This window comes from Crinia signifera, chromosome 5 (genome assembly GCF_055691185.1).
Source record: "Crinia signifera chromosome 5, ASM5569118v1, whole genome shotgun sequence".
NCBI lineage: Eukaryota > Metazoa > Chordata > Amphibia > Anura > Myobatrachidae > Crinia > Crinia signifera.
In genome coordinates this window covers 33,147,021-33,172,073 of record NC_139221.1, presented here as the reverse complement: position 1 = coordinate 33,172,073, position 25,053 = coordinate 33,147,021, and the positions used below count along the sequence as shown (strand labels likewise).

The window sequence follows — 25,053 nt, the reverse complement described above, 5'->3', positions numbered from 1 at the left end:
CTGCGGATCAGCACAAGCGCAGTAGTGTACTCCATATAAGTAGCGCTGCAGTGCCTAGTGCCTACTACAACAACAGTACAGAGACAGAGCTAGCTACGGGTCACAGGTGGGAGGAAGCTGCTTTCTAGTAACAGCCATGGCTTCGATCGTCAGGAAGATTATTAGCAGTGCTAGAGCTCCAGCTGCTATTGGACCATACAGGTAACACGTTGCATGCTCATTGAATCCTATAATTCTAACTATTGCTGTATATGCATGAAGGTAAGTACTTAACTCTACAGTGCCTGCGCTCATGACTGAAACAAGTGATCATTAGACTAATACCCCCCGCTAACCTAATTTTCTCTGAGGGTTATTCAAACTCGAACACTGGGCTGCTAATTTGCAGTGCCCTGCAGTCAGGTAATCGCTGCCCCGCCAGAGTGCAATCCAGTTCTGTGCAATGCTGCACCTTGCTTAGCACCGCTTGCGAAAATTAGCTGGATCGGCCATTCGCTGCAAATCCCCATGTACAAGCCACTTGGCATCTAATGATTGTTAAGGTCCATACACACTGGGCGACTATGCCCAGTGTGTATGGACAGCGCTGATGCCAATCACCTCTGCTGGGAAAGCTGCTCAGTACATACACACTGAGCGACTTTCCCCGTGCCCGGTGCCGTCAGATGGGGGAGGACGGCTTTGCATAGCGGAGCACTATGCAAAGCCGCTCATCATCTAACCAGCAGATGAGCGGCTTTCCCGGCGATGTTGCGGGAGCACGCAGCAGCGCTCATCGCCGGTGCATACACACTGGGCGGCTTTCAGCTCAAAGTCGCCCAGTGTCCCGGGATTGCCTGGGCACGCCTGTGTTTTTCCTGACACTCCCAGAAAACATCAGATTTCCACCAACAAACATCCGCTTCCTGTCAATTTTATCGACGGATGGCCTTGCACATGCGTACTATGATCCGTAAGCAGTCTATCGATAATCGCACAGCCTGCAAATTTTAAGGTGTGTGAGATCTGGTCTGAATTACCCCCAATGTTCTCCCCAGCCTCCCCTTACTTTACCTTCTACCTAGGGTTGCCAATCCTGGGATTTGGCCCCAAAATTTGCCAGATTCTCCCGTTCCCGGTTGTTCAGCGTGACCTGGTCAGAAGTCATGCTGTGCAGACCGCACCGCCCAGCTCCCGTCCGGGATTAAAAAAATGTCCCGGGATTGGCTTCCCTACTTCTACTCCTTGTTCTGCCTTTTCCCCAACTCTGTATATCTCTCCTCTTGTCCTATCCCTAATTGTCCCTACCCATTCTTTATCTCAGTGCCTGCGTTCTCCCTAATCTCTGCACCAGTATATAATAGTCACCCACTACCTATATGACCGCCATACGCTACAGGGAACATTAAATTCCTAAATATATCCATCAGTCTCATTAACAAATTGTGTTCGTATAATTTATACCCCTACCCAGTAACCCCCTCCAGTCTATAAGCCCGTAGTTGATAAATACAAGTTTAACCCCTTCAGTGGTGGATTTTTTTTTTTTTTTAATGAGGCGTGCTCCCTTAATAAAAAAAAAAAAAAACACCACTGGGTCCGGGCAGCGCCGCTGCACTGTCAATCAGCGTTTGCCCGGACCTGCGCCCCCGCACCGCATCCCCGTCAGCCGGCTTGTCATAAGCCGGTGCCGGGGACTTCAATAGAAAACCCGGAGGGAGGAGGAGGTGCTGCAGCGCGGAGGGAGCACAGTGGCAATCCCCGAGAATTTTCCAGGTTTGCCAGACTGGACACTGAGGCACAGCCTGGAAAATTCTCGGGATTGCCACTGAACTTTGTTAAGGAATTTTATTTTTTCTCTTTTGAAATCAGCATCCAGTGAAATATTTCTGAACTACAGTAGAGGTTGTAAATGGTTAATTGAAATTAACCTCATTATAGAGTTGTCCATTCAGCAGTCAGGAAATCCGGAGGCTTCTACTGTGTTTATCATAAACACTTCCCAAAGTAATGTTATTTTTATTGGTCAGCCGGAGCAAGTCAGGTTCCTGGTCACAACCTGGGTGACTCCTTTTGTCAATAAAAATCAAAGGTTGCATCTGCTGTTTGAATCGCATGTTCTGGATTAGCAGCCGGATGAGTCTGAGTATATCATGTCTTTTACACTAAGACGTAATATCTGTACACCTAGAGCACCTGTTTTCAGAGAGATTTACAGGTATGAGGTCCGCTCTTTCCTTTATACTAATTGCTGTGTGTGTGACCGTTAATATTTCAGAGTTTTATATTTGAATATTCAGAATTCCAGAGATACTTTGTTCTATTCTCTATAGCTTGTTCTCACTCGTTAATGTTTATATCATTCACAAGGTTGAAAAACACACAGAGGGCGAGATGTGATAAAATGGAGAGTGATCTCAATCGGCTTTTAACTTATTTTTCAAATGCAGCATGTGACATAACAGGTAGCAGCTGATTGGCTGCCAATTTATCACGTTTTCAAACTTAGTACATCTAAATTTGGCTGTATTTTCTAAAATAATTTAAAGGTTTTTTTTGCTATTTAAATGATAACATTGAAACAATATTGCGCTGAATCACAAAAAGACATAATACAAAACCCAGGGCGAGGTTGGCATCAGAGTAGCCTAGCCCGATGTACATGCACATCTCTGATATTTGCCCAAGCCACAATGTGCGTGTGTAGACCTGGTGCTGCGATGTCACTCAGTGCATTGTAGGTGACAGGTCACTGGCATGTGGGGGCAGAGATAGGGCAGCAACAGGAAGAGTCCCCAGAAAACCGGCCCCATTCTCTGGGCATGCCAAAGAAGCTTCACGGGCCCTTAATGCTTGGTTTAACCCCTTCCCGACATTTGACGTACATGTACGTCATGGCCGGGATGTACTTCCCGACACATGACGTACATGTACGTCATGGTTTTAAACTGTCCCCGCGTCTATAGACGCGGTGACAGTTTGGAGATGTCTGCTGTCCCTGACAGCAGACATGTCCCAGCATGTCCAGGGGGGGCGGCGATGCCTCCCCCCCCCCTGTTGGCGATCGCTGTGATTGGCTGTTCAATGTGAACAGCCAATTACAGCGTTTTCTGTGTACCAGCGAATAACGTTCGCCGGTGACACAGGGATCGGTGGTGATCGGTGCTGTAAAGTACAGCACCAATCACCACGGGGTGTAAGGGTGACACTGGTGTCACCCCACCCGCCCCCAAAGGCCGTGATTGGTCCGACAGACCAATCACAGACATGGAGGGTGATTTAAACTAACGGTGACTGCACTGCAGACGCCATTCCGGTCTGGAATTGCGTGCAGTGCGGTCACCGTGCCTATCTGCCGTGATATACTGACCTGATCCTTGCAAATACTTACCTGATCACTGCTTGTAGCGTGCTGGATGCTTCCTGGATCTTGTGACTTCTTGTGACTTCCTGTGTTGTGCTGCTGCAGTGTGATAGTTATAGATAGAGAGAGATAGTGACAGAGAGTGCTATATTTTGTGTCTGCTGCCCCCCCCCCCCCCCCCCCGTTGTGCTGCACAGTATATCTGTGCTGATCAGCAACTTTTTGGGGGTGCTGGTTTTTTATATATATATATATATATATAATACAGCTGTGCTGCGTGTGCAACTGACTGCTGCCCCCCCTTTTGTGCTGATCAGTATAAATTAACTGATCAGCAACTTTTTGGGGGTCCAGGGTTTTTTATATATATATATATATATATATATATATATATATATATATATATATATATATATATATATATATATATATATATATATATATATATATATATATATATATATATATATATATATATATATATATATATATATATATATCTCTATCTGTCAGTGCTGCAGTGTCAGATAGTGCTATATTTTGTGTCTGCTGCCCCCCCTTTTGTGCTGATCAGTATATCTGTGCTGATCAGCAACTTTTTGGGGGTGCAGGGTTTTTTTATATATATAACTGTCAGTGCTGCTGCTGCAGTGTCATAGAGTGATAGATAGTGAGAGATAGAGAGATAGTGACAGAGTGATAGAGAGTGCTATATTTTGTGTCTGCTGCCCCCCCCCTTTTGTGCTGATCAGTATATCTGTGCTGATCAGCAACTTTTTGGGGGTGCAGGGTTTTTTTATATATATAACTGTCAGTGCTGCTGCTGCAGTGTCATAGAGTGATAGATAGTGAGAGATAGAGAGATAGTGACAGAGTGATAGAGAGTGCTATATTTTGTGTCTGCTGCCCCCCCCCTTTTGTGCTGATCAGTATATCTGTGCTGATCAGCAACTTTTTGGGGGTGCAGGGTTTTTTTTTTTATATATACCTGTCAGTTGCACCAAAGGTTGTGCACCTGCTGCCCCTCACTGGTAATCAGTGTCGCATCAGTGATCACCTTTTTTTTTTTTTTTTTTGAGGGTGCTGTGAGGTCTTTTTTTAATTTTTTTTTTTTACACACTGTGATTTTGTGGGTGTCCTGTGGCCACTGTGCGCTGATCAGTGACGTACATCACTGATCATTTTTTTCGGCACAGGGTTGATCTATTTTTTTTTTATTTTTTGATCAAATTCCTGTTGCCTTTGAGCGCTGTTCAGTGACGGACGTTACTGACCAACATCTGTGCTCAATTTGTGGCGCAGGACCTTTTTTTTTTTTTTTTTTCTTTTTTTTTTTTTATTGGGATCAAATTCCTGTATAAAGTATTTTTTTTTCTGCACTACACACGGGTTGAAATAAAGTTTGTACCCCCCCTACACTATACACGTGTTGAAACATTTCACTACCAGAAACACAAAAATAAAAATGGCATCCCAAATGTCATCCCAGTCATCCAGAAGAATGTATTCAGCGGAGGAGGCATATGCCATGCTTGCCTCTGACTCTGACACAGCCAGTGATGCAAGCTGGGAATTTGAAGGATTCATCTTAAGCTCCTCTTCCTCCTCTAGTGATGAGGGACCCCCTCAAAGACGCCCCCGTAGAGCAGCTGAGACACCCCCCCCCCCAATAATTGATCTCGTATGGACCCCACCACCAGACAATTTTGAGCCCCAGGTTCCTGAGTTTTTGGCCATCCCAGGAATCCAATTTGATTCCACAGGTCTCAGAGAAATTGACTTTTTCAAATTATTTTTCTCTGATGATTTTATAAATTTAATGGTGGACCAAACTAATTTATATGCCCAGCAGTTTATTGCTCAAAACCCCACGTCATCATTTGCTAGGTGGACCCCTGTAGATGCAGTAGAGATGATGACGTTTTGGGGTCTGGTGTTTCATATGGGCATAGTAAAAAAGCCAGAAATTAGGCAATATTGGAGTACAGATGTTCTGTACAGCACCCCACTGTATCGTATGGCCATGACCCGGACTCGTTTTGAGTTAATCCTTAAATTTTTGCATTACAACGATAATGCACAGTGCCCACCCAGAGATGATCCCACCTTTGACCGGCTATTCAAAGTCAGGCCGGTCATTGATCATTTCAGTGCCAAATTTGCAGAGATGTACATCCCAGATAAATTCATTTGCATAGACGAGTCCCTTATACATTTTAAAGGAAGGGTTAAATTCCGCCAGTACCTTCCCAATAAGAGGGCAAGGTATGGCATAAAAATGTATAAGCTGTGTGAAAGCACCTCAGGGTACACTCACAGGTTTAGGGTATATGAAGGGAAGGATTAAAAAATTGAACCGCCAGAATGCCCCCCCTCCCTCGTAGGTGTTAGTGGAAAAATTGTCTGGGATTTAGTGCACCCCTTCCTGGATAAAGGTTATCACCTCTATGTGGATAACTTTTACACTAGCATCCCCCTGTTTAAGGCCCTTGGTTCAAGAGGTACAGCAGCTTGCGGTACTGTGCGCAAGAACCAAAGAGGCCTCCCAAAAACGCATATTGCCCAAGTAATGAGAAGGGGTGAAAGCAGGGGAATATGCACCGAAAATATGTTGTTGGTCAAATATAAGGACAAGAGGGATGTCCTTATACTGACAACAATTCATGGAGACAGTACCACCTCCGTCCCTGTACGAGGTACCAGTACCCACACCTCAAAACCTAATTGTATCCTGGATTACAATAAGTACATGGGCGGAGTGGATCTTTCAGATCAGGTACTGAAGCCGTACAGTGCCCTGCGGAAAACAAAAATCTGGTACAAGAAGCTGGCCGTGTATATCATCCAGATGGCACTGTATAACGCTTACGTGCTATTCCGTTCTACCAGCCAGAGGGGGACATTTATGCACTTTCAAGAGGAAGTCATAAAGGGCCTAATATTTGGGAACCAGCAGGCAGAGGGCCCCAGTACTTCTAGTACTGGCCCCCGTATTGTACCAGGGCAGCATTTTCCTGATGAAATCCCCTCCACTGGAAAAAAGGGCAGGACACAAAAAAGGTGCAAAGTTTGCTATAAAAAGGGAATAAGAAAGCAAACTATTTTCCAGTGTGAAACTTGCCCCGACAAACCCGGCCTATGTATAAAGGAGTGTTTTAAAATATACCACACATCTATGGATTATTAGGTTCATCATTTCACCATGCTTCGGGGGTCTTGCTAATGCCACATAGCACCCACCATTCATTCCACCAGAATCTGAGCCGCAAAATCCAAAAATCACTCCTTCCCTTCTGAGTCCTGCCATGCACCCAACTGGTATTTTTTGGTCACATGTGAGGCATTGCCATACTCGGGAGAAATTGGGGCACAGATTTTGGGGTGCTTTTTCTCCTTCATACATTCTGAAAATGAAAAATTGAGCCAGAACTGCATTTTTGTGTAAAAAATTTAATTTTTCATTTTCACTGCCCAGTTGTACCACAATTGGTGAAACCCCTGGGGGTTTGAAATGTACACTATACCCCTAGATGAATTCCCTGAGGGGTGTAGTTTGCAAAATGGGGTCACTTGGGGGGGGGTTCCTAACTTTTAGCATCTTATGGTGCCTAGAAACCTACATGGTGCCTAAAAAATAATCTCATAAAAAGGAGGCTCCAAAATCAAGTAGGTGCTCCTTCTATTATGAAGCCTGTGGTTTGGTCAACGTGCACACTAGGGCCACATATAGGATATTTATGAAAACAAAAGAATTGGGGGAATCAATTTTTAGTCACATTTCTCTAGTAAAATGTACTGTGTTCCTTAGAAAAATGTATTAAAATTGCAAATCTGCAAAAATGAAATTTTGAAATTTCACCTACACTTTGTTTTAATTCCTGTGAAACACCTAAAGGGTTAACAAACTTCCAAAATGCTGTTTTGAATACTGTGAGGGGTGCAGTTTTTTAAATGGCATCATTTATGGGGGTGTCTCACATACAAGTCCCTCAAAGTCACATCAGAACTGAACTGGTCCCTAAAAAAAATCAGTGTTTGAAATTTTCTTGAAAATTTGAGAATTTGCTATTCATATTTTAAGCCTCCTAGTGTCCAAAAAAATTAAAAGGAGGTTGAAATAATGATGGAAACATAAAGTAGACATATGGTCTATGTTAGTTATTAACTATTTTGAGTGGTATGATTATTTGTCTCACAAGCAGAAAATTTAACATTTTGAAAATTGCAAAATTTTCCATTTTTTTACGACATTTTGGTATTTTTCACAAAAAAACACAGACTGTATCGACGAAAATTTACCACTAACTTGAAGTACTATGTGTCACGAGAAAACAATCTCAAAATCACTGGGATAAGTAAAAGCAAAAAAAAGTTATCCCCACTTAAGTGATACATATCAGATTTGAAAAAAAAAGGGCTCTGTCAGGAAGGCCAAAACAGGCTGCGGCGGGAAGGGGTTAAATGGACATCCTGAGGTATACTTAAATGTCTGATGGTCACGCAGTTGATCCGATGGGCGGGGCTAAAGTGCAGTGAATCCCTGTTTTTGACTGGAGCAGGGCTTAATAGCGGAGAGGAACACTGAAAAAAACAGGCAATTTGTTTCATTTTTAATGTGTTTGATGTATAAATTATGATTTCCTTTCCAAGTACGTTCAAATAAAGGCAGTTGTGCAATAAACAGTTGGTTACATGGGAAAATTAGGTTTTTGTGCTTTTTGCTTCTCACAACTGCCCCGTTGTTTGACTCCTAACTGTCTGTATTTAAACCACGTCCCATGTGTCAATCAAAGACATCCTCCATCTGTTGAGACGATGGGAGACCTAGCTAGCGGGGGCCATGCTGCAAAATACAGCAAGGCCCCTGCTACCTCCCCTGCTGCAGTTGCTGATCGCAGCTAGTGTATGTGCACTTGCCAATGCCTGGTTTCATAGCGCACCATGTAGCTGGGTACACCCGTCGTTCAGTATGTACCCAGCTTCTTCTGACACATTAGTCCAATGAACAACTTTTGAAGTTACTTTGATAAAGGCACTATTTTAAGTATGACCAAAACAGGAGCACACAGTAACATATACAGGTGCATGATACAGCTGCCTTGCTGAACAGTAACCCAGCAGGATCAATGATGCTGACTCAGTGAGATGATAAGAAGCAAAGGTTAAAACTTGTCCTGGAACCACAGACTCTGAATATCCTGCCGCCGTTACATTACAGATCATGTCCGATATACTAAGGCGCATTATCTATACACCGAAAGCCCCTGTTCGGAGGGATGTTTACAGGTACGTTTCTTACCCCCCTCAGGGATAAACCGTGCTCATCTCTTTAAGAAACAAGTGGTAAATACAACGTGTAGATTATTGTTATTATCCTTAGAGGTCTCTGTATTGTGTCTGGTTGCATAGTTTTATATTGCATACATTTTTTTTATTCTAGGTATGATTATTGTGCTAATTCCGGATGGGCGTGTTCTGTTTTGCGCCTTTTTAAAGTATATTGGAAGTATTTCTTAACTGCACTTAATGTGTTGCTAAATCTCCAGCCTGGCCATAACTGCTGTCTCCCTTTATGACCGCAGTGATTACATAACCTGGTTACAAGGTGATACTATTCTGCTCTCTGCATGTTTATATAGTGTCTGAGGATGCCAATCCCCAGGGCATTTTTTTCAATCCCGGGAATCAGGATTGAAAAATGCTTAATACCAGGATTGCATACCTAAAAGAAATACATCCCCCCCCCACATTAATTTACTTGGGGGAGCAGGTGGAGGCAATGGGTGGGTGTTGCACCAGGCATCTGAAGTTCTTAAATAGATTCAAATTCCGCCGATCCCGATATTGGCCATCCTAATAGTGTCTCTTGTGCACGGAATGGGTCATAGTGTCAACAATATGAAGCTCCACATGGTTGGAAGGTCGACACGAGTGTTAGGTGGACAATGAAAAGGTTGACATGAGGTGTTTTGGTTTTTGTGCCGAATGTTGACATGGACACCGTATCAGTGTACCTTGTCCCCACGCATGGCTCTCTGCTCTCGGCACACGTCCTAGTGGATGGCGGGGTATGTAATACCGCATGTTTTTGAAAAACCTTTTCGACTCGTCATTCTCATTGTGCTTGTGTCGACATAAGGCAGAATCCTTTTGCTTTCAAAGGAAAAGATGTTTTACGTTTATTCACTTGTTTATCATTATGAAACATTTGCATGAGCCCGCCCACTAAGCTGTCAATCACTGGCACGACTGTATGGGCGGTCGACGGATCACCTCATACACACAGTATGATGCGCCGACATATCTTTAGATATATCCGGCATCGCTGTGTTGCAGAGCCAATGCAATATATTGGCGAACAACGGCATTCACAGATGTATCGCTCGTACACACTGGGCAATGGTGCATCGATATATCTTCTGGGCGATATACGCCCAGTTTGTGCACACCTTGCGAAGTAGATTAGCAGTATGTGGTTTGAGGGACCAGTGCACAGGCCTGGGAAGTACAAGCTGCTTACTTCTAGCAGATGGAATGAGGACCTTTCACCTGTTTTTAACAAAGTAACTCAAAATTGACGGGGAGTTGTCTTTTATCGTCCAATCAGATCTCAGGCCTCTAGCTTTTGCCATGACCATCCTCTCTGCAGCAAACATGACCTCATAAACAGGTTTTATTTGTCAGTAGCTACCATTTACAACATGCACCGTACAGTTACATGATTTGCAAAATAGAAATTGTCAGGGCATGCTGGTGCTTGTAGTTCATTAACAGCTTAAAAAAAACTTTCTAATATTGCTTTATTTGTACTTCCTCTGATCAATAAAGTAAAAAAAAAAAAAAAAAAAATTTATATATGAGAGAACATGTAACATTTACTAAAATAACAAGGTTTCACTAGACTTCCACCCCTTGGTGAGCTTCAGGAAAAAGTTGTCCTGACAGCAAATGCAGGGTGTCTTTTTAAAAGTGACTGGTGCAAAATGAGAAACTAGACCCAAGTTTGGGACAAACTGTCCAAGTTATTAATTTATTTCCCATTAAAGATAATGACCTGTGTAAAATGACCGTTGTTTGTCATTTGGTAACTAAATAAATCTGTGGCACAGCTTTCTATGTAGTCCCCTACAATATCTAGCTTTATAGAACATTGTGGGCCCCACTCGGAGTAGGGGGCATATATATATAAAAAAAAAAAAATATATATATATATATTTTTTTTAAAGCGGTTTGTTTTAATTCAACAACATGGGTTCCTGCTGTGGAACTACAAGTCCCAACGGGCCCTTTAATGCGCAGCATGCTGGGAATTGTGATCCTGTCAACATGAACCCCAATTGTGTAATGCACACCATGCTTCTGGCTATTCTATTCTCTCTATGCTGACTTGAAAGGTGCAGTAAGAAGAAGCTGTTTAAAAAATCATGGGAAAACTCCTCTCGACCTTGGCGTGTGTCTACCTTTTTTTTTTTTTTTCATGCTGACATTTTAACCCTGTCGACCTATTGCATGTCCATCTAGACACTGTATATCGATCAACCGGGAACCACATGAGAGTATCACAATATGCACCTCTGCCGGGTATAATAGTAAAGCTTCTGCTGTTGGCTTACAGTAATTAGCACTTGTGTTACTGTCGCTGCTGATGAGAGCACTAAAGCTGGCCATACATCTACAGATCAATTGGGCTGGTTGGAACAAAAACCTGGTAATATCTGAGTGACAGTTTTTGGCAGTTTTCCAGCATTTCAAAGCAAATGGTCAACTGTCATTTGTTCTCATCCATTACCAGGATTTTGTTCCAGCCAGATCTGACAATCGATCTGTAGATGTATGGCCAGCTTTAAGAAATAGAAAAGCATAGATATTTTGTAGCTGTAGCATGTATCTTATGTAAGGCGTCCCGCTGTGTGGACAATGGGACCCCAGCTGTCCTAACGAAAGCTTTGCCTGGTAAGGCTTGGTCACCGTGATCATACTAGGCAGAAGCCTCACTGACTGGACAGCCCCACCCAGACAGAGACACACACACACACACACACCTTTTAACATAGGTACATATATGCATGCACTGATATACGGATACCTTATACCTAGTCGAATGCACACACATTGTTCTGCTGGGGGATTCAGTGGTGCCCTCCAAGGGCTAGCACGTTTGGCAGCTGCCTAATTGTTACCGTACTGTGCCTCTAAAATACAAGTTCTAATGATCAGAACCATATTACTTTTATTCATCGGAAGTTAAGGATTTTCAATTAAAATATTTTTCAACTTTTTGCTGCTACAGCTTTGTATGTTTAGTGAGACCTGTTTGGTAATGTAAAGTGTCTGTACTGTATTTCAGTCAAGCTGTGGTGGTGGATAAGACCATGTTCGTGTCTGGGCAGCTTGGCATGGATCCTGCAAGTGGGCAGCTTGTGCCCGGTGGGGTCAAGAGTGAAGCAAAGCAGGTAATATAATTTATCATGACTATCCTTAATTTATCTAGCATGGCCGAAAACCAAGAAACATGGTGCCGTCAAAGGGAGTTTGGATTAAAAGATAGGTTGAGTAACAGAAGGTGGGGAATATGAGGGCAGAGGGCCCTGCCTGTCGACAGTGAGCATGGAACAGAGGGTTTGGATGAGTTTGCTGGATTTGGTGAAGAAGTGGTCTTTAGAGTCTGCTTTCAGTTTTGTGGAGAATTCTAGAGGGACGCAGCAGTGAAAAATCTTGACGTTGGGAATGGGATGAAGTGACCAGTTGGCAGGAGAGGCAGCATGCAATAGCAGAGGGAAGAGACCTGTGAGAGTGTAAAAGGAAATGAGGTCAGAAATGTAAATGGGAGAGGAGTGTGTGAGGGCTTCGTAAGTGAGTGTGAGGAGCGAATTGGATTCTGAAAAGGAAGGCAAGCCAGTGAAGGACTTGTAAGACACGGGAGGTGGATGTAGTGCATTTGGTGAGGGAGATGGGTCTGGCTGTAGCATTGAAGATGGATTGGGGTGGATGGAGGCGTTTATAGTACTTTTTTTCTTCTATAACACTTTTTAAATCCTGATAATCTGCCTCACAGGCAGCTGTAGTAGCCAAAAGAGAAGCACAAGGTACTGTTACAGTCTCCTGCGATGTGTCTCCGGGCTGCTCACAGTCAATGTTTGCAGTATGGATATCTGGAAAAGGGGCCAGGAGAACATTAAGGCCTTTTGCTAAGTAAATTGGTCCCCTATAGGAACTGGTGACTGGTTTACCAGCTAGTTACACAATTGGACCAGTTTGGCGTTAGAGTCCCTCTCTGATTAGCTCTGCACAGCTACCCTCTGCCCCAATGATCAGTAAAGTGCAAGGTTCTAGGCCTAATAGGGGATATTTTAAAGACAAAAAAAACACAACTACAGTGGTGCAGGGGCAAGCAACCAATCAATATATTTTATGTTCTCATTTGCAGTAGAATGTGAGCACTGCATTTGATTGGTTGCTATCCTCCGCACTAGTTTTCATAGAAGTCTCCAATACTGGTGCAAGCCCTTTTTGATGCATTTAATTATGTTGCCACTTCAAGGAGTAGATGTATGAAGCGGTGATAAGGGAGGAGACGTGGCCCATGGCAACCAATCAGCACTGAAGTAACCTCTATAATTTACATAATAAGTTCTACAGAGCAGCTGATTGGTTGCCGTGAGTCACTTCTCCTCTGGCTCACATCTCCTTCTTTATCATTATGCTTCAGACATCTACCCCTCTGAACTAGTAAATAATATGATCTATAAAGAATGTGCTACATAGGGGTGTAATCAATGCCGCTCTGCTAGGATGGTTTTATTTTGGCGAGGATGTAGCCCACTGCATATAGTAGTGAGCCTTGCCATTTTGATGGTTGCAGTTTCCACCTTGCTGAAAAGATCTGGTGAGATGTGAAGGGGGTTCAGTTGAATACTGTCCCGCAAGCAATCGGCACTGCTCGACATATACCATTGAATACGCCCCATAGTCACACCTTAACCATTTTAACATCTTCCTGTTGTAACCAGGCTTTGCTGAATATGGGCGAAATCCTTAAAGCGGCAGGATGCGATTATGGCAATGGTATGTGGGTTGTTTTCTTGCTTTAAAAGATCATAATGTGACTTACAGATGTGTCCTTCCATGCATGTTGTGCGGCTTGGCTTGCAACAAGTATTTTTCATTTAAATGTGCAGATTAATCAAATGCGATAAAACTGATTTCAAGTTAAATTGTACTTCATTTGCGACTTTGTACATATTTTAAAATGTTACTTGTGTAGTTTCACGGCGGCAGGCTACACTACATTGTCAGCCTAGCCATAGGCTGCCTAGCGTAGTCAGCATAGTGTCCCCGTCAGGCAGAGTAGTCACCATACTGTACCCAGGAGCTGCAGCTCTGTCCCTTGCAAACCTAGTGATTGCCTCTCACACAGCGCCGATAACCACCAGATCCCCTACGCCGGCGGAGAGGTGATCATGCGGACACCGGTGGAGAAGCACTCCATCTGTCTGAGATGCACAAATGTCTAAGACTTTTGTGCGTCTCGGTAATTCTTGCAGCAGGGTACAGCAACCCTGCCTGTGTCTGCTTCAGGGAGACGGTTAGGGGTTTGGTAGTGCATGCGTCTCCTGCACAAAGGGGGGGGGGGGGGGGTACAGTGCACAAGTGCGTCTCATGCACAATGAAGGATGCATTTGCCAGTACTCCATGTTACATACTGGCAAATGCCTCCATTTCAAACTTCCACTATCCATGCCAGCCCGAAGCGTAGCGGGGACTTGGTACACGGTACGTTTACGCCCGACCTGTTCATACCCCCACTATCCATGTCGGCGTGGAGTTGATTTTATAAAGTGTGGTGAGCCCCCCGAGGGGACTCAGATTACGTGACGTGTATTCACCGTCCGCTCACCACGCTTTATAAAATCAACTCCATGCTGACGTGGATAGTGGGGGTATGAACAGGTTCGGGAGGACGTGTACGGTGTCCCCTCGCGGAGCTCACTACGCTTGCCGCGCTTCGGGCAGACGTGGATAGTGGGGGTGTTTCAGGAACACAGTCACTCCTGTCATGTCAGGCAGGCTAAAATGGTCAATCGTTCCCACACAATGTAGTAAGTGCTGACTGACTACGTTAGCTGCGAACGGGCAAGAACACTATGCTTATACTGACAGGGACACTGACTACGCTGGCCGCGGGAACACTACGCTGATTCTGACAGGGACGCTATGCTCCGTTGGTAACTGCAGCATCGAATAGGCGAGTGCCGCTCTTTCCACTGGTGGAAATAGCAGCACAGATTAAATACCCCCCCTAATTCAAAAGCATATATATATTTTTTTAATTTAACTAGCACCCGCCTAATCAATGCTTCAGTTTCAGACAAAACAGGTCCATCATTAAAACAAGTCGTAAATGGCTGCAGATTGTCGGATTTACGGACGTTTTCGGACGTTGTCGAGTTGCCGTCGAGAGAAATAAAAACGGCCTGAGATTCAGACTGTCGGGATGTGACAACAGTTGGAAACCCAGATTGAATACTATAACTGCTTTTCTTTGGAAATAATCATTTGTAAACCTGTTCCCCAGTTTATTCTTGCCTCACCCCTTACCAATCCTCTATCCCCGTATACGACCGACTATGGATTCTCTGTATGATACGGTTTATATAACTCCCTCTTCAGTATTCTGATTTCTCAATAAGTGATTGGTAAAAAATATATATTTTCTATGTCGATTTCAGTTGTGAAAACCACCGTATTATTGGCTGATATCAAGGATTTTGATGATGTGAATGAAATATACAAGCAATGTAAGTATTGACAATAAAATAGCAAATTAATATTCTCTTTTTGCACTATTTAGGGATAATTCAGAGTCGGGCGGCTTTGTTTGCACATATTCTAATAGTGATGTTTATGTTCAAGCGCGCACACAGGTGCCAATCTATGCATTGCTGCCTATTTCCGAACAATTCCAATTCTGACTGATCTTGGCCAAGTCTGTCTTTCCATGATATGGGAATCTCGGACCGTGAACTGGGCAGTCACATGGACATGTTCTGAGTTGTGCCTATGGACTAGGGAAATCCTGATTCAAATGAACGCTTGCACCTAGTATGAGCTAGTGCCTTTGACGATACTAATGAGGACCTTTGCAGCTGTGGATGGAGCAGCTTTCTGCATGAGGTTTATACAGGTTCTCGCATTAGCATGACAGAAGCTGGCATTGGCATCTGGATCAGACCTCCCTTGTCTATATGCACAACTCCGAATACCACAGAACTCTTGCCCCCGAGGCATCACCTAAATGCAGCTATGAAGGAACATCCTGTTCATACTTATTTTGCAGATACCCGGCCGTATTCAGATAGAGTTGTTGTGCACTGCAAGTACAGATGTTCAATACTTTGCGTGTGCACAGGACCCGTTGGCTTCTGTTTCAGGGTCAAGATCTCCTTCACAGGACAGACATTTCCTGGCCTCTTGGTAGCTCCTGTGGCAGCCGGCTTGCGCAACCCCATGCCATCAGTAACGCAGTGTGCCGATGGTGTTAATTCAATACTCTACCCTATAGGCAGTTCAGATTAGTGATGCACCCTGCTGCATTACCATATTACAGCTACCACTGCTGATTCTATATAAACAGCAGCAATCTCAAATTGAGCCACATCTGAACTGGCCCAAAGTAACAGGAGAAAAAGCATTGGGCAAAATGTAGGACCTAATACCGGTTTACAAGCTCCGCATCTTATTGATCAGCTTCATATTGGTAAAATATAATGTTAGGCCTAGCAACCAGAAAGCACTTCGGGTCAGATTAATCCTGGAAAAGTGATAAAGTGGAAGGAAATAATGCACCAGCCAATCAGCTCATAACTGTCAGTTACAGGCTGGGTTTTAAAAATGACTGAGAGAAGCTGATTGGCTGGTGCATTTTCACCTGCCCCTTTATCACTTCTTCAGGATTATATCTGCACCACCATGAGAACGATGCCTGCTTACCAAAAATCTGAAAAACTAATTGTAGAGACTGCAATGCTCTAGCGTAAATCCTACAATGCTAACATGTGCTTTGCCCAGTTACCCTCATCTAGGTGCTGTAATTGGACCAGATTCTTGTGGGTGTTTTATATCTTAGTTGTGTTAGTCCATTCGTGGATCTAATGACGATGCAGTTGGCAGCTGCCACAATTCTAGGGAGAAATATCCAGTTACTATGTTATATTGGTGAATCTGGGGTTCCAGAAGGCGTAGCTCCATGCAGGATGAAATGCCCCCTCCGTTGCAAGGGGATGCAGTCAAAATCCCGAATGGGTCATAATACCGACAAGGACAAAATCCTGACAAGGTCAAAATACCGACATATAGAATGTACAGGTGAAACTGTCACCATGACTTTGGGTCGACAGGTCGCAAGGTCGACATGGGTATTTTCACTGGTTTTTGACCCGACCTGTGCCGACAGGCGGTATTTCATGCCCTACCATCCACTAGGGTGTGGTGGGAGAATAAAATAGTGTGCCGAGCGCAGCGAGGCACCGTGCCCGAAGCATAGCGAGCGATGCGAGGGGCTGCGGTTCACCTCCCAACTGTGTCAACATTCGAGTCAAAAAGCAGTGGGAAAAAACCATTCGACAAAGTCATGTTGACAGTTTCACCTGCACATTCTATATGTCGGGATTATGACCCATTCGGGATTTTGACCGTCGGGATTTCATACCGAATCCGTTGCAAGGTGTAAAATGTTGGGGCTCCCAAAAGTAGTTGCAAATGGTTATTCCAGATAAGTTAGACAGCCCACTATAGGTGCACAGCCATCCGGGGTCAGGGTATTGCAATTCAGGCAGCCCCGCTAACACATTTCACATGCATTAACCTGCAATTTATCATGCTTCACCAACAGGTCCATCAGTGTGATTTTATTACCAATCGTCTGGGGTTCTGAGGCTTCCACCTTTTATACCATTGTTTCTCCTTTTTCCGGTGTTGTGTTTAAAACTGTTCCTCCTGTGTATAATGTCTTCAGACATGTCTGTAGAATTATTTACTGTTCATATTACAATGTCTTCACTGATCTATATGTACTATCTAGACTTGCGTAATGTCATACCATGTACTGTATTTTATTGAGGTGCCTTAATAAAAAATAGATTTGTAATTTTTAAACACCATTTCTTTTCTTCTCAGTCTTTCAGAATAATTTCCCGGCAAGGGCGGCGTACCAGGTTGTTGCTTTGCCAAAAGTAAGTTGCTGAAGGCATTCTTTCCTATTACAGATTTATCTGTACTTCTTGTATGTTGTAATGGGGAATTCAGTTGCACACTTTAGGTTAATGGTGGTGAAAAAGGGAGGTAGTCTTGTGCATCAACGCCTACGGCTACTCCCGTTTTCCACCCCGTAAAAAAAAATATCCCTGATCAGTGCTGGTGGGTGCTAATTGAATAGCCCCTGGGGGATCAAATAGCTTGCTGTAAATTACCGTGAGTAATTGAATTCTTCCCTTTAGCCTTCATGTTTGGAATATTATGGGTGAGAGTTAATAGGATGAGAGATTTAGAAAGTGAGCGATTCGGTAATGCTGTGTACACACGGTCGGATTTCCTTTCCGATGTTGACGATATAGTCAACATGGGATCAGAATCTGATGCAGATCGCAAGGGTTTTAACCCTTGCGATCCCGATGCGCGTTCACGTATCGGAAGCCAGAAAGTCTTGGCTGCCTTGTCTATATAGTGCAGATCTGCACTATATAGTCAAGATAGGATGCAAATCGGATGTGCCTTAAGATCCTATCCTATCTGATCAGATCGTGGATAGGATCTTAAGGCACATCCGATTTGCATCCTATCTGATCAGATCGTGGATAGGATCTTAAGGCACATCTAACGTGTACAAAAATTAATTGAATCATAACCTTAATTGGTTTTATACAAACACTAAGATTAATCTAATTCAAAAGAGAGCGCCACACACCTGAACATATCTCTTAGAAAATTCATATAAAATTTATTTATAATAAAAAAGAAGAAAAATACATTGAAAACACAAATAAAATCACAAAATACAATATCACAGATATAAATAACCCAATTGGGAATACAATAAAAATAATTATTAACCACTTAATCATAGGTTACTAGTAGACCCAGCTCTTAAACAATTCCCTGCATATGGAAAATAAAATATCCATCAAATGTATTTCCAAGGAAATATATATGTAGGTGAAGCCAATTAAGAAGGTGATCCTTTGGAATCTTGGAAAACTTTTCTTTTATTTGAGGAAGATGTGCACATCTAAAGTTTTAATAAACCACTCTTTATTATCAAAGGGTTTTTCAGGAGGAAAAGTTGCGCTATTGTATACACTTTGAGACCAGTACCTCTCTGATGTAACGGTACTTGAATACAGTCCCTGCGGTAGCCTTCTGTGTCGAGGCGCTTCCACCCGCTCGGCTCCAGCTATAGTCAGCGAGCCGGTGATGTATTTGGCATAGCGGGGAGCACCTTCACTGACCTTAGATTTTGTATCGGTCCACAGTGTCCGGCTTTCCGAGTAGGCAGGTAGTTGTAAATCAGCTGTAATTGCCGCTTTGGAAAATGTCTCGCTCTCTGTATTGCGCCGTCTCCTGAAGTGTAGAAAGGGTATCAGCAGGTAAGAGGGGGTTTTAGAAGTAGTAGATAACGATCCTTGACGCGTTTCTCCGCTGAAATATAGTGGCGGTTTCTTCAGAAGGAGCATAGTAGCTGGGGAAAGGTCTCCAGTATTTAAAAGGCTAAGTAGCCAATCATACTTCTTAGTGGTGGAAAGTCAATTAATGGGTTCAGGTGTGTATTTAACTCATCAAGAGCTACAGGTGTTTATCATGGAGCGCGGGTGTATATCTTTAGTTAACAGATAAATTTCTATCCTAAACAACCCAAGTGCAGCTCAGGATAGAATAATAAACAATAACAGAAAATACAAAAATATATATATAGAAGTCACATTGACAAGGAATGGCATCGCTACGTATATCAATCAGAAAAAAAAGGATAAAACAAAATACAAAGAAAAAATCTTTCGAGGAGGATAAGTGTCATAGAATTGACTAATTCAGCAGTCATATGGAGCCGTGGCTCCACTGGTAAGGTGTCCAGTCCATACAACTGTCAAAAACCTCAGCATCATGAGTTCGAGTCCATGCAGAGACCAGAGTGTAAGTCAAAAATATTTGACTTCGTATTTTTCTCCTCCAATATTAAATTGTTATTTTGGTCTCTCTAATTGAAGTGCATGAGATTAATGGTGTTTTAATCCACACATATATCATATGTACAATATTATACATATGTATAACATATAATTATTTAATTTTAATTTTGATTAACTATTAATCCCGGCCTCCTCAAAAGATTTAAAAAAAACTTTATCAGATATATATATTTTCAAAAATATGATGAGACACTGTTGATGAGGACATCATAAAAAATCTAACCGTATCATATGATCCTATTGTCAGGGTAATCAAATAAACAGTTGATCATGTCTTGATGTAAAATTATTATGCAAGGATCAACATTTAACAAAAGTGTATATAGATAAATAAGTCACTGAAAAGTGATAGTGAATACAGAAATTCAGCAGAAGAGAGAAATTCTTTAATGAACATTATTCAATTCAATGCATTCGTTGAGACCTGCAGGGTGCAACGTATTTAGAGCAAATATCCAATAGGCTTCTTTTTTACAAAGATGATTAAATCTATCGCCTAGCGGCAATCATTTGCACTTCAAAATCAAACTGGTTTTGCAGTGCAAATGCCGCTTTAAAAAAAAAAAACCCTGGAGATTTCTTATCGAATCTCTCATCCTATTAAATCTTACCCTATATTTCAGTTTAAAAGTACTCCAGGAATCCTATGCTAGTAATTACTCTTCTATTACTCATACATTATTTATTTTTGCCCATCATTTATTTTGTGCTATGTGCAATCATTTGCCCATCTTAAAGATCTTAACCCCTTCCCGACGAGGCCTTTTTTGTTAATTTTTTTTTTTTTTTCCTCCTCGCGTTCAAATAAGCTTTAATTTTCCGGCTATATAGACACATGAGGGCTTTTTTTTTGCGGGACAAGTTGTACTTTTTAATGGTACCATTTACTATACCGTATAATATTCTGGGGAATCGGGAAATAATTCAATGTGGGGTAAAAAAGAAAAAAAACGCAATTCCACAATTTTGCGCTGGTTACGTTTTTTTTGGAGTTCATAGTTCGTTTAAAATGATGGGTTATCTTTATTCTATGGGTCGTTACGATTCCGGTGATACCAAACTTATATAGTTTTCGTTATGTTTTACCACTAAAAAAAAAAATAGAAACTTTTACGGTTTTTCTAATTTGCGTCGCGTCGCCATGTTCTGCGGCTTATAACTTTTTTTATTTTTCCACCTACGGACCTGGGTGAGGGCTCATTTTTTGCGGGCTGAAGTGTACTTTTTAATTAATACCATTATGGGATATGTGCGACTTTCTGATCTCTTTTAGTTATTTTTTTTTGGGTAGGCGATGCGACCAAAAAACGTAGTTTTGGCGTTGGGAATTATTTTCCGTTTACGCCTTTAACCGTGCGGGATAACTAATGTTATATTTTAATAGATCGGACTTTTAGGAACGCGGCGATACCAAATATGTTTTTTTTATTTTATTTATTTTTATTTGTGAAATGGGGAAAGGGGGGTGATTTGAACTTTTAATATTTTTTTTTTTTTTTTTGAGTTTTGAGTGCCAACATCTGCAAGAGATGTGCAAAATATCCTCTCTAAAACTCCATCTCTAATTGGAATAGATTATGTGGATGTAGAACAGCCTGATCATGTGCTCCCATCTTCCGCCTCGTTACTGGTCATACTGATTGCAGGGAGAAGCCAGCTGTGTTCTGTGATCTATTCTGAATTAATCTACAACCATTTTTGGTAGATTCCATCACGTGTAATCTGCAGACTCTCAGGCGTGTAGAGTAGTTAGTTTAAGCCTTACATGTCAAACTCGTGGGCCACATGCGGCCCCAGCCACCTACTTTTGCGGCCCACAGTGCTTGTGCTTGCACCTGAGGGGAAAAAAAAGTCTGCTGGGAACGGGCTTCAATGGCTGTTCTGGAAAGCCCGGTTCCAGAACGTCACCACGCACCAGCGCACTTGTGTACGGCGCTTACACGACATCAGGCGCCAGAAGGAGTCGGTGGAGGCAGGCACTTGGCGGCCATAGCGAGTGACGCATATCTGCTATCTAAGGGCGGACGGCGCTAGTTTCCTGCTGCAGTGCCGAAGGTTGGGGGGTGGACGGCGCAGCAAAAATAGTAAGACTTAATATAGGTGGGGGTGGGAGGGGTCGGATGGGGGTGAAGTGGGAGGGGTCGGATGGGGGTGAAGAAGATTAACTATGTGTTTTCTGGCACTTTGGGGGCAAATGTGTTATCTGGCACCCTGTGTCAGAATGTGGATTTTTACTCATTCTCTGTGTCGCAATTGATATCTAATATAGAGGAGGCGACTGTACAGTGCTGACAATGGGTATATAGGACAATTGTATATAGAACTTAAGGCCCATACACACTAGAAGATTTTAATTTCAAAAGACTTTGCCAAAAACTCTAAAGGTCCATACACACTGGGTGACTATGCGGGGAAAGCCGCTCAGTGCATACACTCCGAGTGGCTTTCCACCTGCCCGGCGCCGACGGAGGGGGGTGGCGGGGGAGGACGGCGTTGCATAGCGGAGCGCTATGCAAATCCGTTCTGAAAGCCGCTCATCTGCTGGTATAACCGGCGATGTTGCGGGAGTGCGCAGCAGCCCTCACCGCTCGTCGCCAGACCATACACACTGGGCGGCTTTGAGCTGAAAGCCGCTCAAACCTGCTGTTTTGAGCGACTTTCAGCTCAAAGTCGCCCAGTGTGTATGGGCCTTGAAAGATATATCTTTCACCAAAGTAGTGTGTACACACTGAGCTACTTTTCCCAAAGAGCAAGAGATTTTCAGGAGGTGAAAGACTGCTGAAAATCTTTCAAAAGGCTATTTACAGAATGGGCTGGGTTTAAACCCGCTGCACGGGGGAGGGGAGTGCCGCTGCAGCTCACCTAGATCCATTGTGGTGCCGTGTCGCTCCACGGTGGGGTGGGGGCTGGAGTGTGGCCGCCACAGGGGGGGGGCTGCATGGGAGGAGTGAAGGGGGTGGATGCAGCCGACTAACTGCTCCACAGGGGGTTGCATGTGGGCACCACTCGCCTGGTCACCTGGCTCCACTGCGGGGACACACGCACACACGCCAGCAATGCATATATTACTGGCTTTAAACATAAACCATTGGTGGCCAGCAGTGCTCTGTTTTTAGTGGGGGGGGGGGCGCGTGCAACAGGGTGTGTAGCTGGACGGAGGTGTGGTGTGTTGCCGGGCGGGGGAGCAGGACCCTGTGTAAAGCCAGCCGCAGCACAGCATCCAGCCAGATGGAGCGATGAGTGGGGCGGCGTGGTGCTGTGCGGACCAGAGGAGGGTGAGTCCGCTGGGCTGAAAGTGGTTAACTTTTCAGCCCGGCAGCGTACACACCCGGCGATAATGGATGAAAAACCATCCATCATCGCCACATCTGCTGGTAAAACCAGCAGATGAATCCCCTTGCTAGCGATGATGCGGGAGCGCATCATCGCTAGTCGCCAATCTCTGGGGCATACACACTAGGAGATTTTTTTTTTTCAGCTGAAAATCGGTAAGTGTGTATGGGCCTTTAGACCTCGGTTATTCGGCCCAGTTGGGATTTTGAGTTTCACATGCCTGGTTTAAACAATAGATGAGTTCTAACTTTAACATCACACTGTAAACAACTTTTAATGGTTCTACCTGTAATCTTTTAATCCTTGAAAAATAACTTTCATTGGTACCCAGAGTGGTTGTCATTGGTCCGCACCGTACGATTGACCTAATCAGAAGGTCGGCGGGTTTAAATGTTCACATGAATTTGTTTTTGTTTAATTTATTTGCAACTTTTTTTTCTTCTTTATTTACGTTCATATTTAGCCGTCCACGTGGACTATGATTGGGAAAGGCGATCTATGCTGAGCGCAGCAAGTAACCCCGCCCAAAGCATGGCGAGCGACACAGTACACTTATTTGAGGAGCTGTGCTCAAACCTACAATTTGACACCCACAATATATAAAAGGTGTCGACCGTTTGGATGCAGACCTTTTCACATATTGACCTTGTGTATGTTGACCATTTTGAGGCGACCTTTTTGATCCGCACCCCTTTCATTGCTGCTTCCAAAAGATATTAATTTTTGTCTTTTTTGTTTAGGGAGGAAGAGTGGAGATAGAGGCGGTGGCAGTCCTTGGACCTATAACAGAAGTTTCCCCGGCACTATAAGGATATCTCTTCCGTACAGTTCCGCCTGTGCCCATGTATTTGCTAGAATTTTCAAGGGGTAGTTTTGTATTTTGGGTATTTTTTTATTAACAACTGAATAATTTCTTGAGCATTATTCCTAAACTTTTTTTAACCCCTTGAGTGCCGAGTGAATTTGTCAAAACTGGTGTGAAAATTGCCAAGCAAACTTTATTTTTTTTTTATTCATCATAATGACCTGTAATGTTACCTTTTTTATAGGAACCGCAACATTTATTTTCTTTTTATTTTATTTGAATTTATATAACAAATGTAAGAGACTCTGGCATTTTTAGCAGATATTTTGCACATCTCTCACGGATGTTGGTGCTCAAAGGGTTAAGGGCATTGGTTTATTTACCAAGATGAGTTCTGTTTCAGTTGCTATCTATTGTCTTCTCGATGATGCTAAATAAATAAGTACTCTGGTTGCCCATAGCAACATCTATCTGAAATAGAACTTCCATCTTTAGTAAATAAACCCCATTTTGTTTAATAACTTGAATACCTCAATCCAGACATGATGTAATTATATTTTTAGCAATAATTGTTAATGACTTTTTTTTTTATTGAAATTGCACACACCATATATTCACTATAAAATATGATCAACACTAACATGGAATAAAGAAAATTAATTATTGTTCAGTTGTCGAGGGTTTTATTCTGTTCAATTATATATTTTCTACTTTTGTTTTATGTTCCAAAACTAGGAATATATTTGACATCAAGTATGTGAAATTAGCCACCATCTCTGGTCGCTGATGAAAAGGAGACCCTGAGCAATATATCTCCCCCCGTGTGTACGGGGCTTTAGATCAGGCATGTCCAAACTATGGTCCTCCAGCTGTAAAAGTCCCATCATGCTTTGGTACAGTTTTTACACTTGGGTATGCTAAAATTATGGAAAAACATGCTGGTATGTGTAGTTTCACAACAGCTGGAGGGCCATAGGTTGGACATGCCTGCCTTAAATACCCTCTCGCACCACCGACCAAGTATCATCAGGTGGACTCTCCAGATCCCTTTCCCAGTGAGGCTCATCTATCAAATTAACATGGAGCAATAGTTCTAAACCGAAACAATGGGTGAGATTTAATGGGATGAGAGATTCAGAAAGTGAGAGATTTTGTAAGAAATCTCCAGGGTTTTTTTAAAAGCGGCAATCATTTACACTGCAAAACCAGTTTGATTTTGCTGTGTGAATGATTGCCACTTAAAAAAAAACACCCCATATGTTTTAAATGGGTTATGTGTCTGACAATTGAGCGGAGTTAACAAATTGACTATAGAGATTACCAAAATAATA

General features: G+C 42.9%; 1 protein-coding gene across 3 annotated transcripts; it reads left to right on the top strand.

Moving 5' to 3' along the window:
• Nucleotides 1-43: 43 nt before the first annotated feature.
• Nucleotides 44-24,387, top strand: RIDA (reactive intermediate imine deaminase A). 3 transcript variants are annotated; one of them, XM_083186979.1, is made up of 6 exons: nt 44-201; nt 11,691-11,796; nt 13,354-13,408; nt 15,073-15,141; nt 17,519-17,574; nt 23,658-24,387. In XM_083186979.1, exons 1-6 carry the CDS (start codon nt 137-139, stop codon nt 23,724-23,726), a joined length of 420 nt encoding a protein of 139 aa, XP_083043105.1. In that variant the 5' UTR covers nt 44-136; the 3' UTR covers nt 23,727-24,387. The 3 variants fall into 3 exon arrangements, with proteins under 3 accessions (XP_083043105.1, XP_083043106.1, XP_083043104.1); XM_083186980.1 differs by lacking the exon at nt 44-201 and adding an exon at nt 2,062-2,197; XM_083186978.1 differs by lacking the exon at nt 44-201 and adding an exon at nt 8,449-8,629.
• The last annotated feature ends 666 nt before the right edge of the window (nt 24,388-25,053 follow it).

Excerpts from the sequence above, each read along its gene's own strand:
- RIDA (XM_083186979.1), top strand. The coding sequence starts at position 137 with ATGGCTTCGATCGTCAGGAAGATTATTAGCAGTGCTAGAGCTCCAGCT. Across the intron at positions 13,409-15,072 it reads AGGATGCGATTATGGCAATG|TTGTGAAAACCACCGTATTA; the intron begins GTATGTGGGTTG and ends TGTCGATTTCAG. Across the intron at positions 17,575-23,657 it reads AGGTTGTTGCTTTGCCAAAA|GGAGGAAGAGTGGAGATAGA; the intron begins GTAAGTTGCTGA and ends TTTTTTGTTTAG.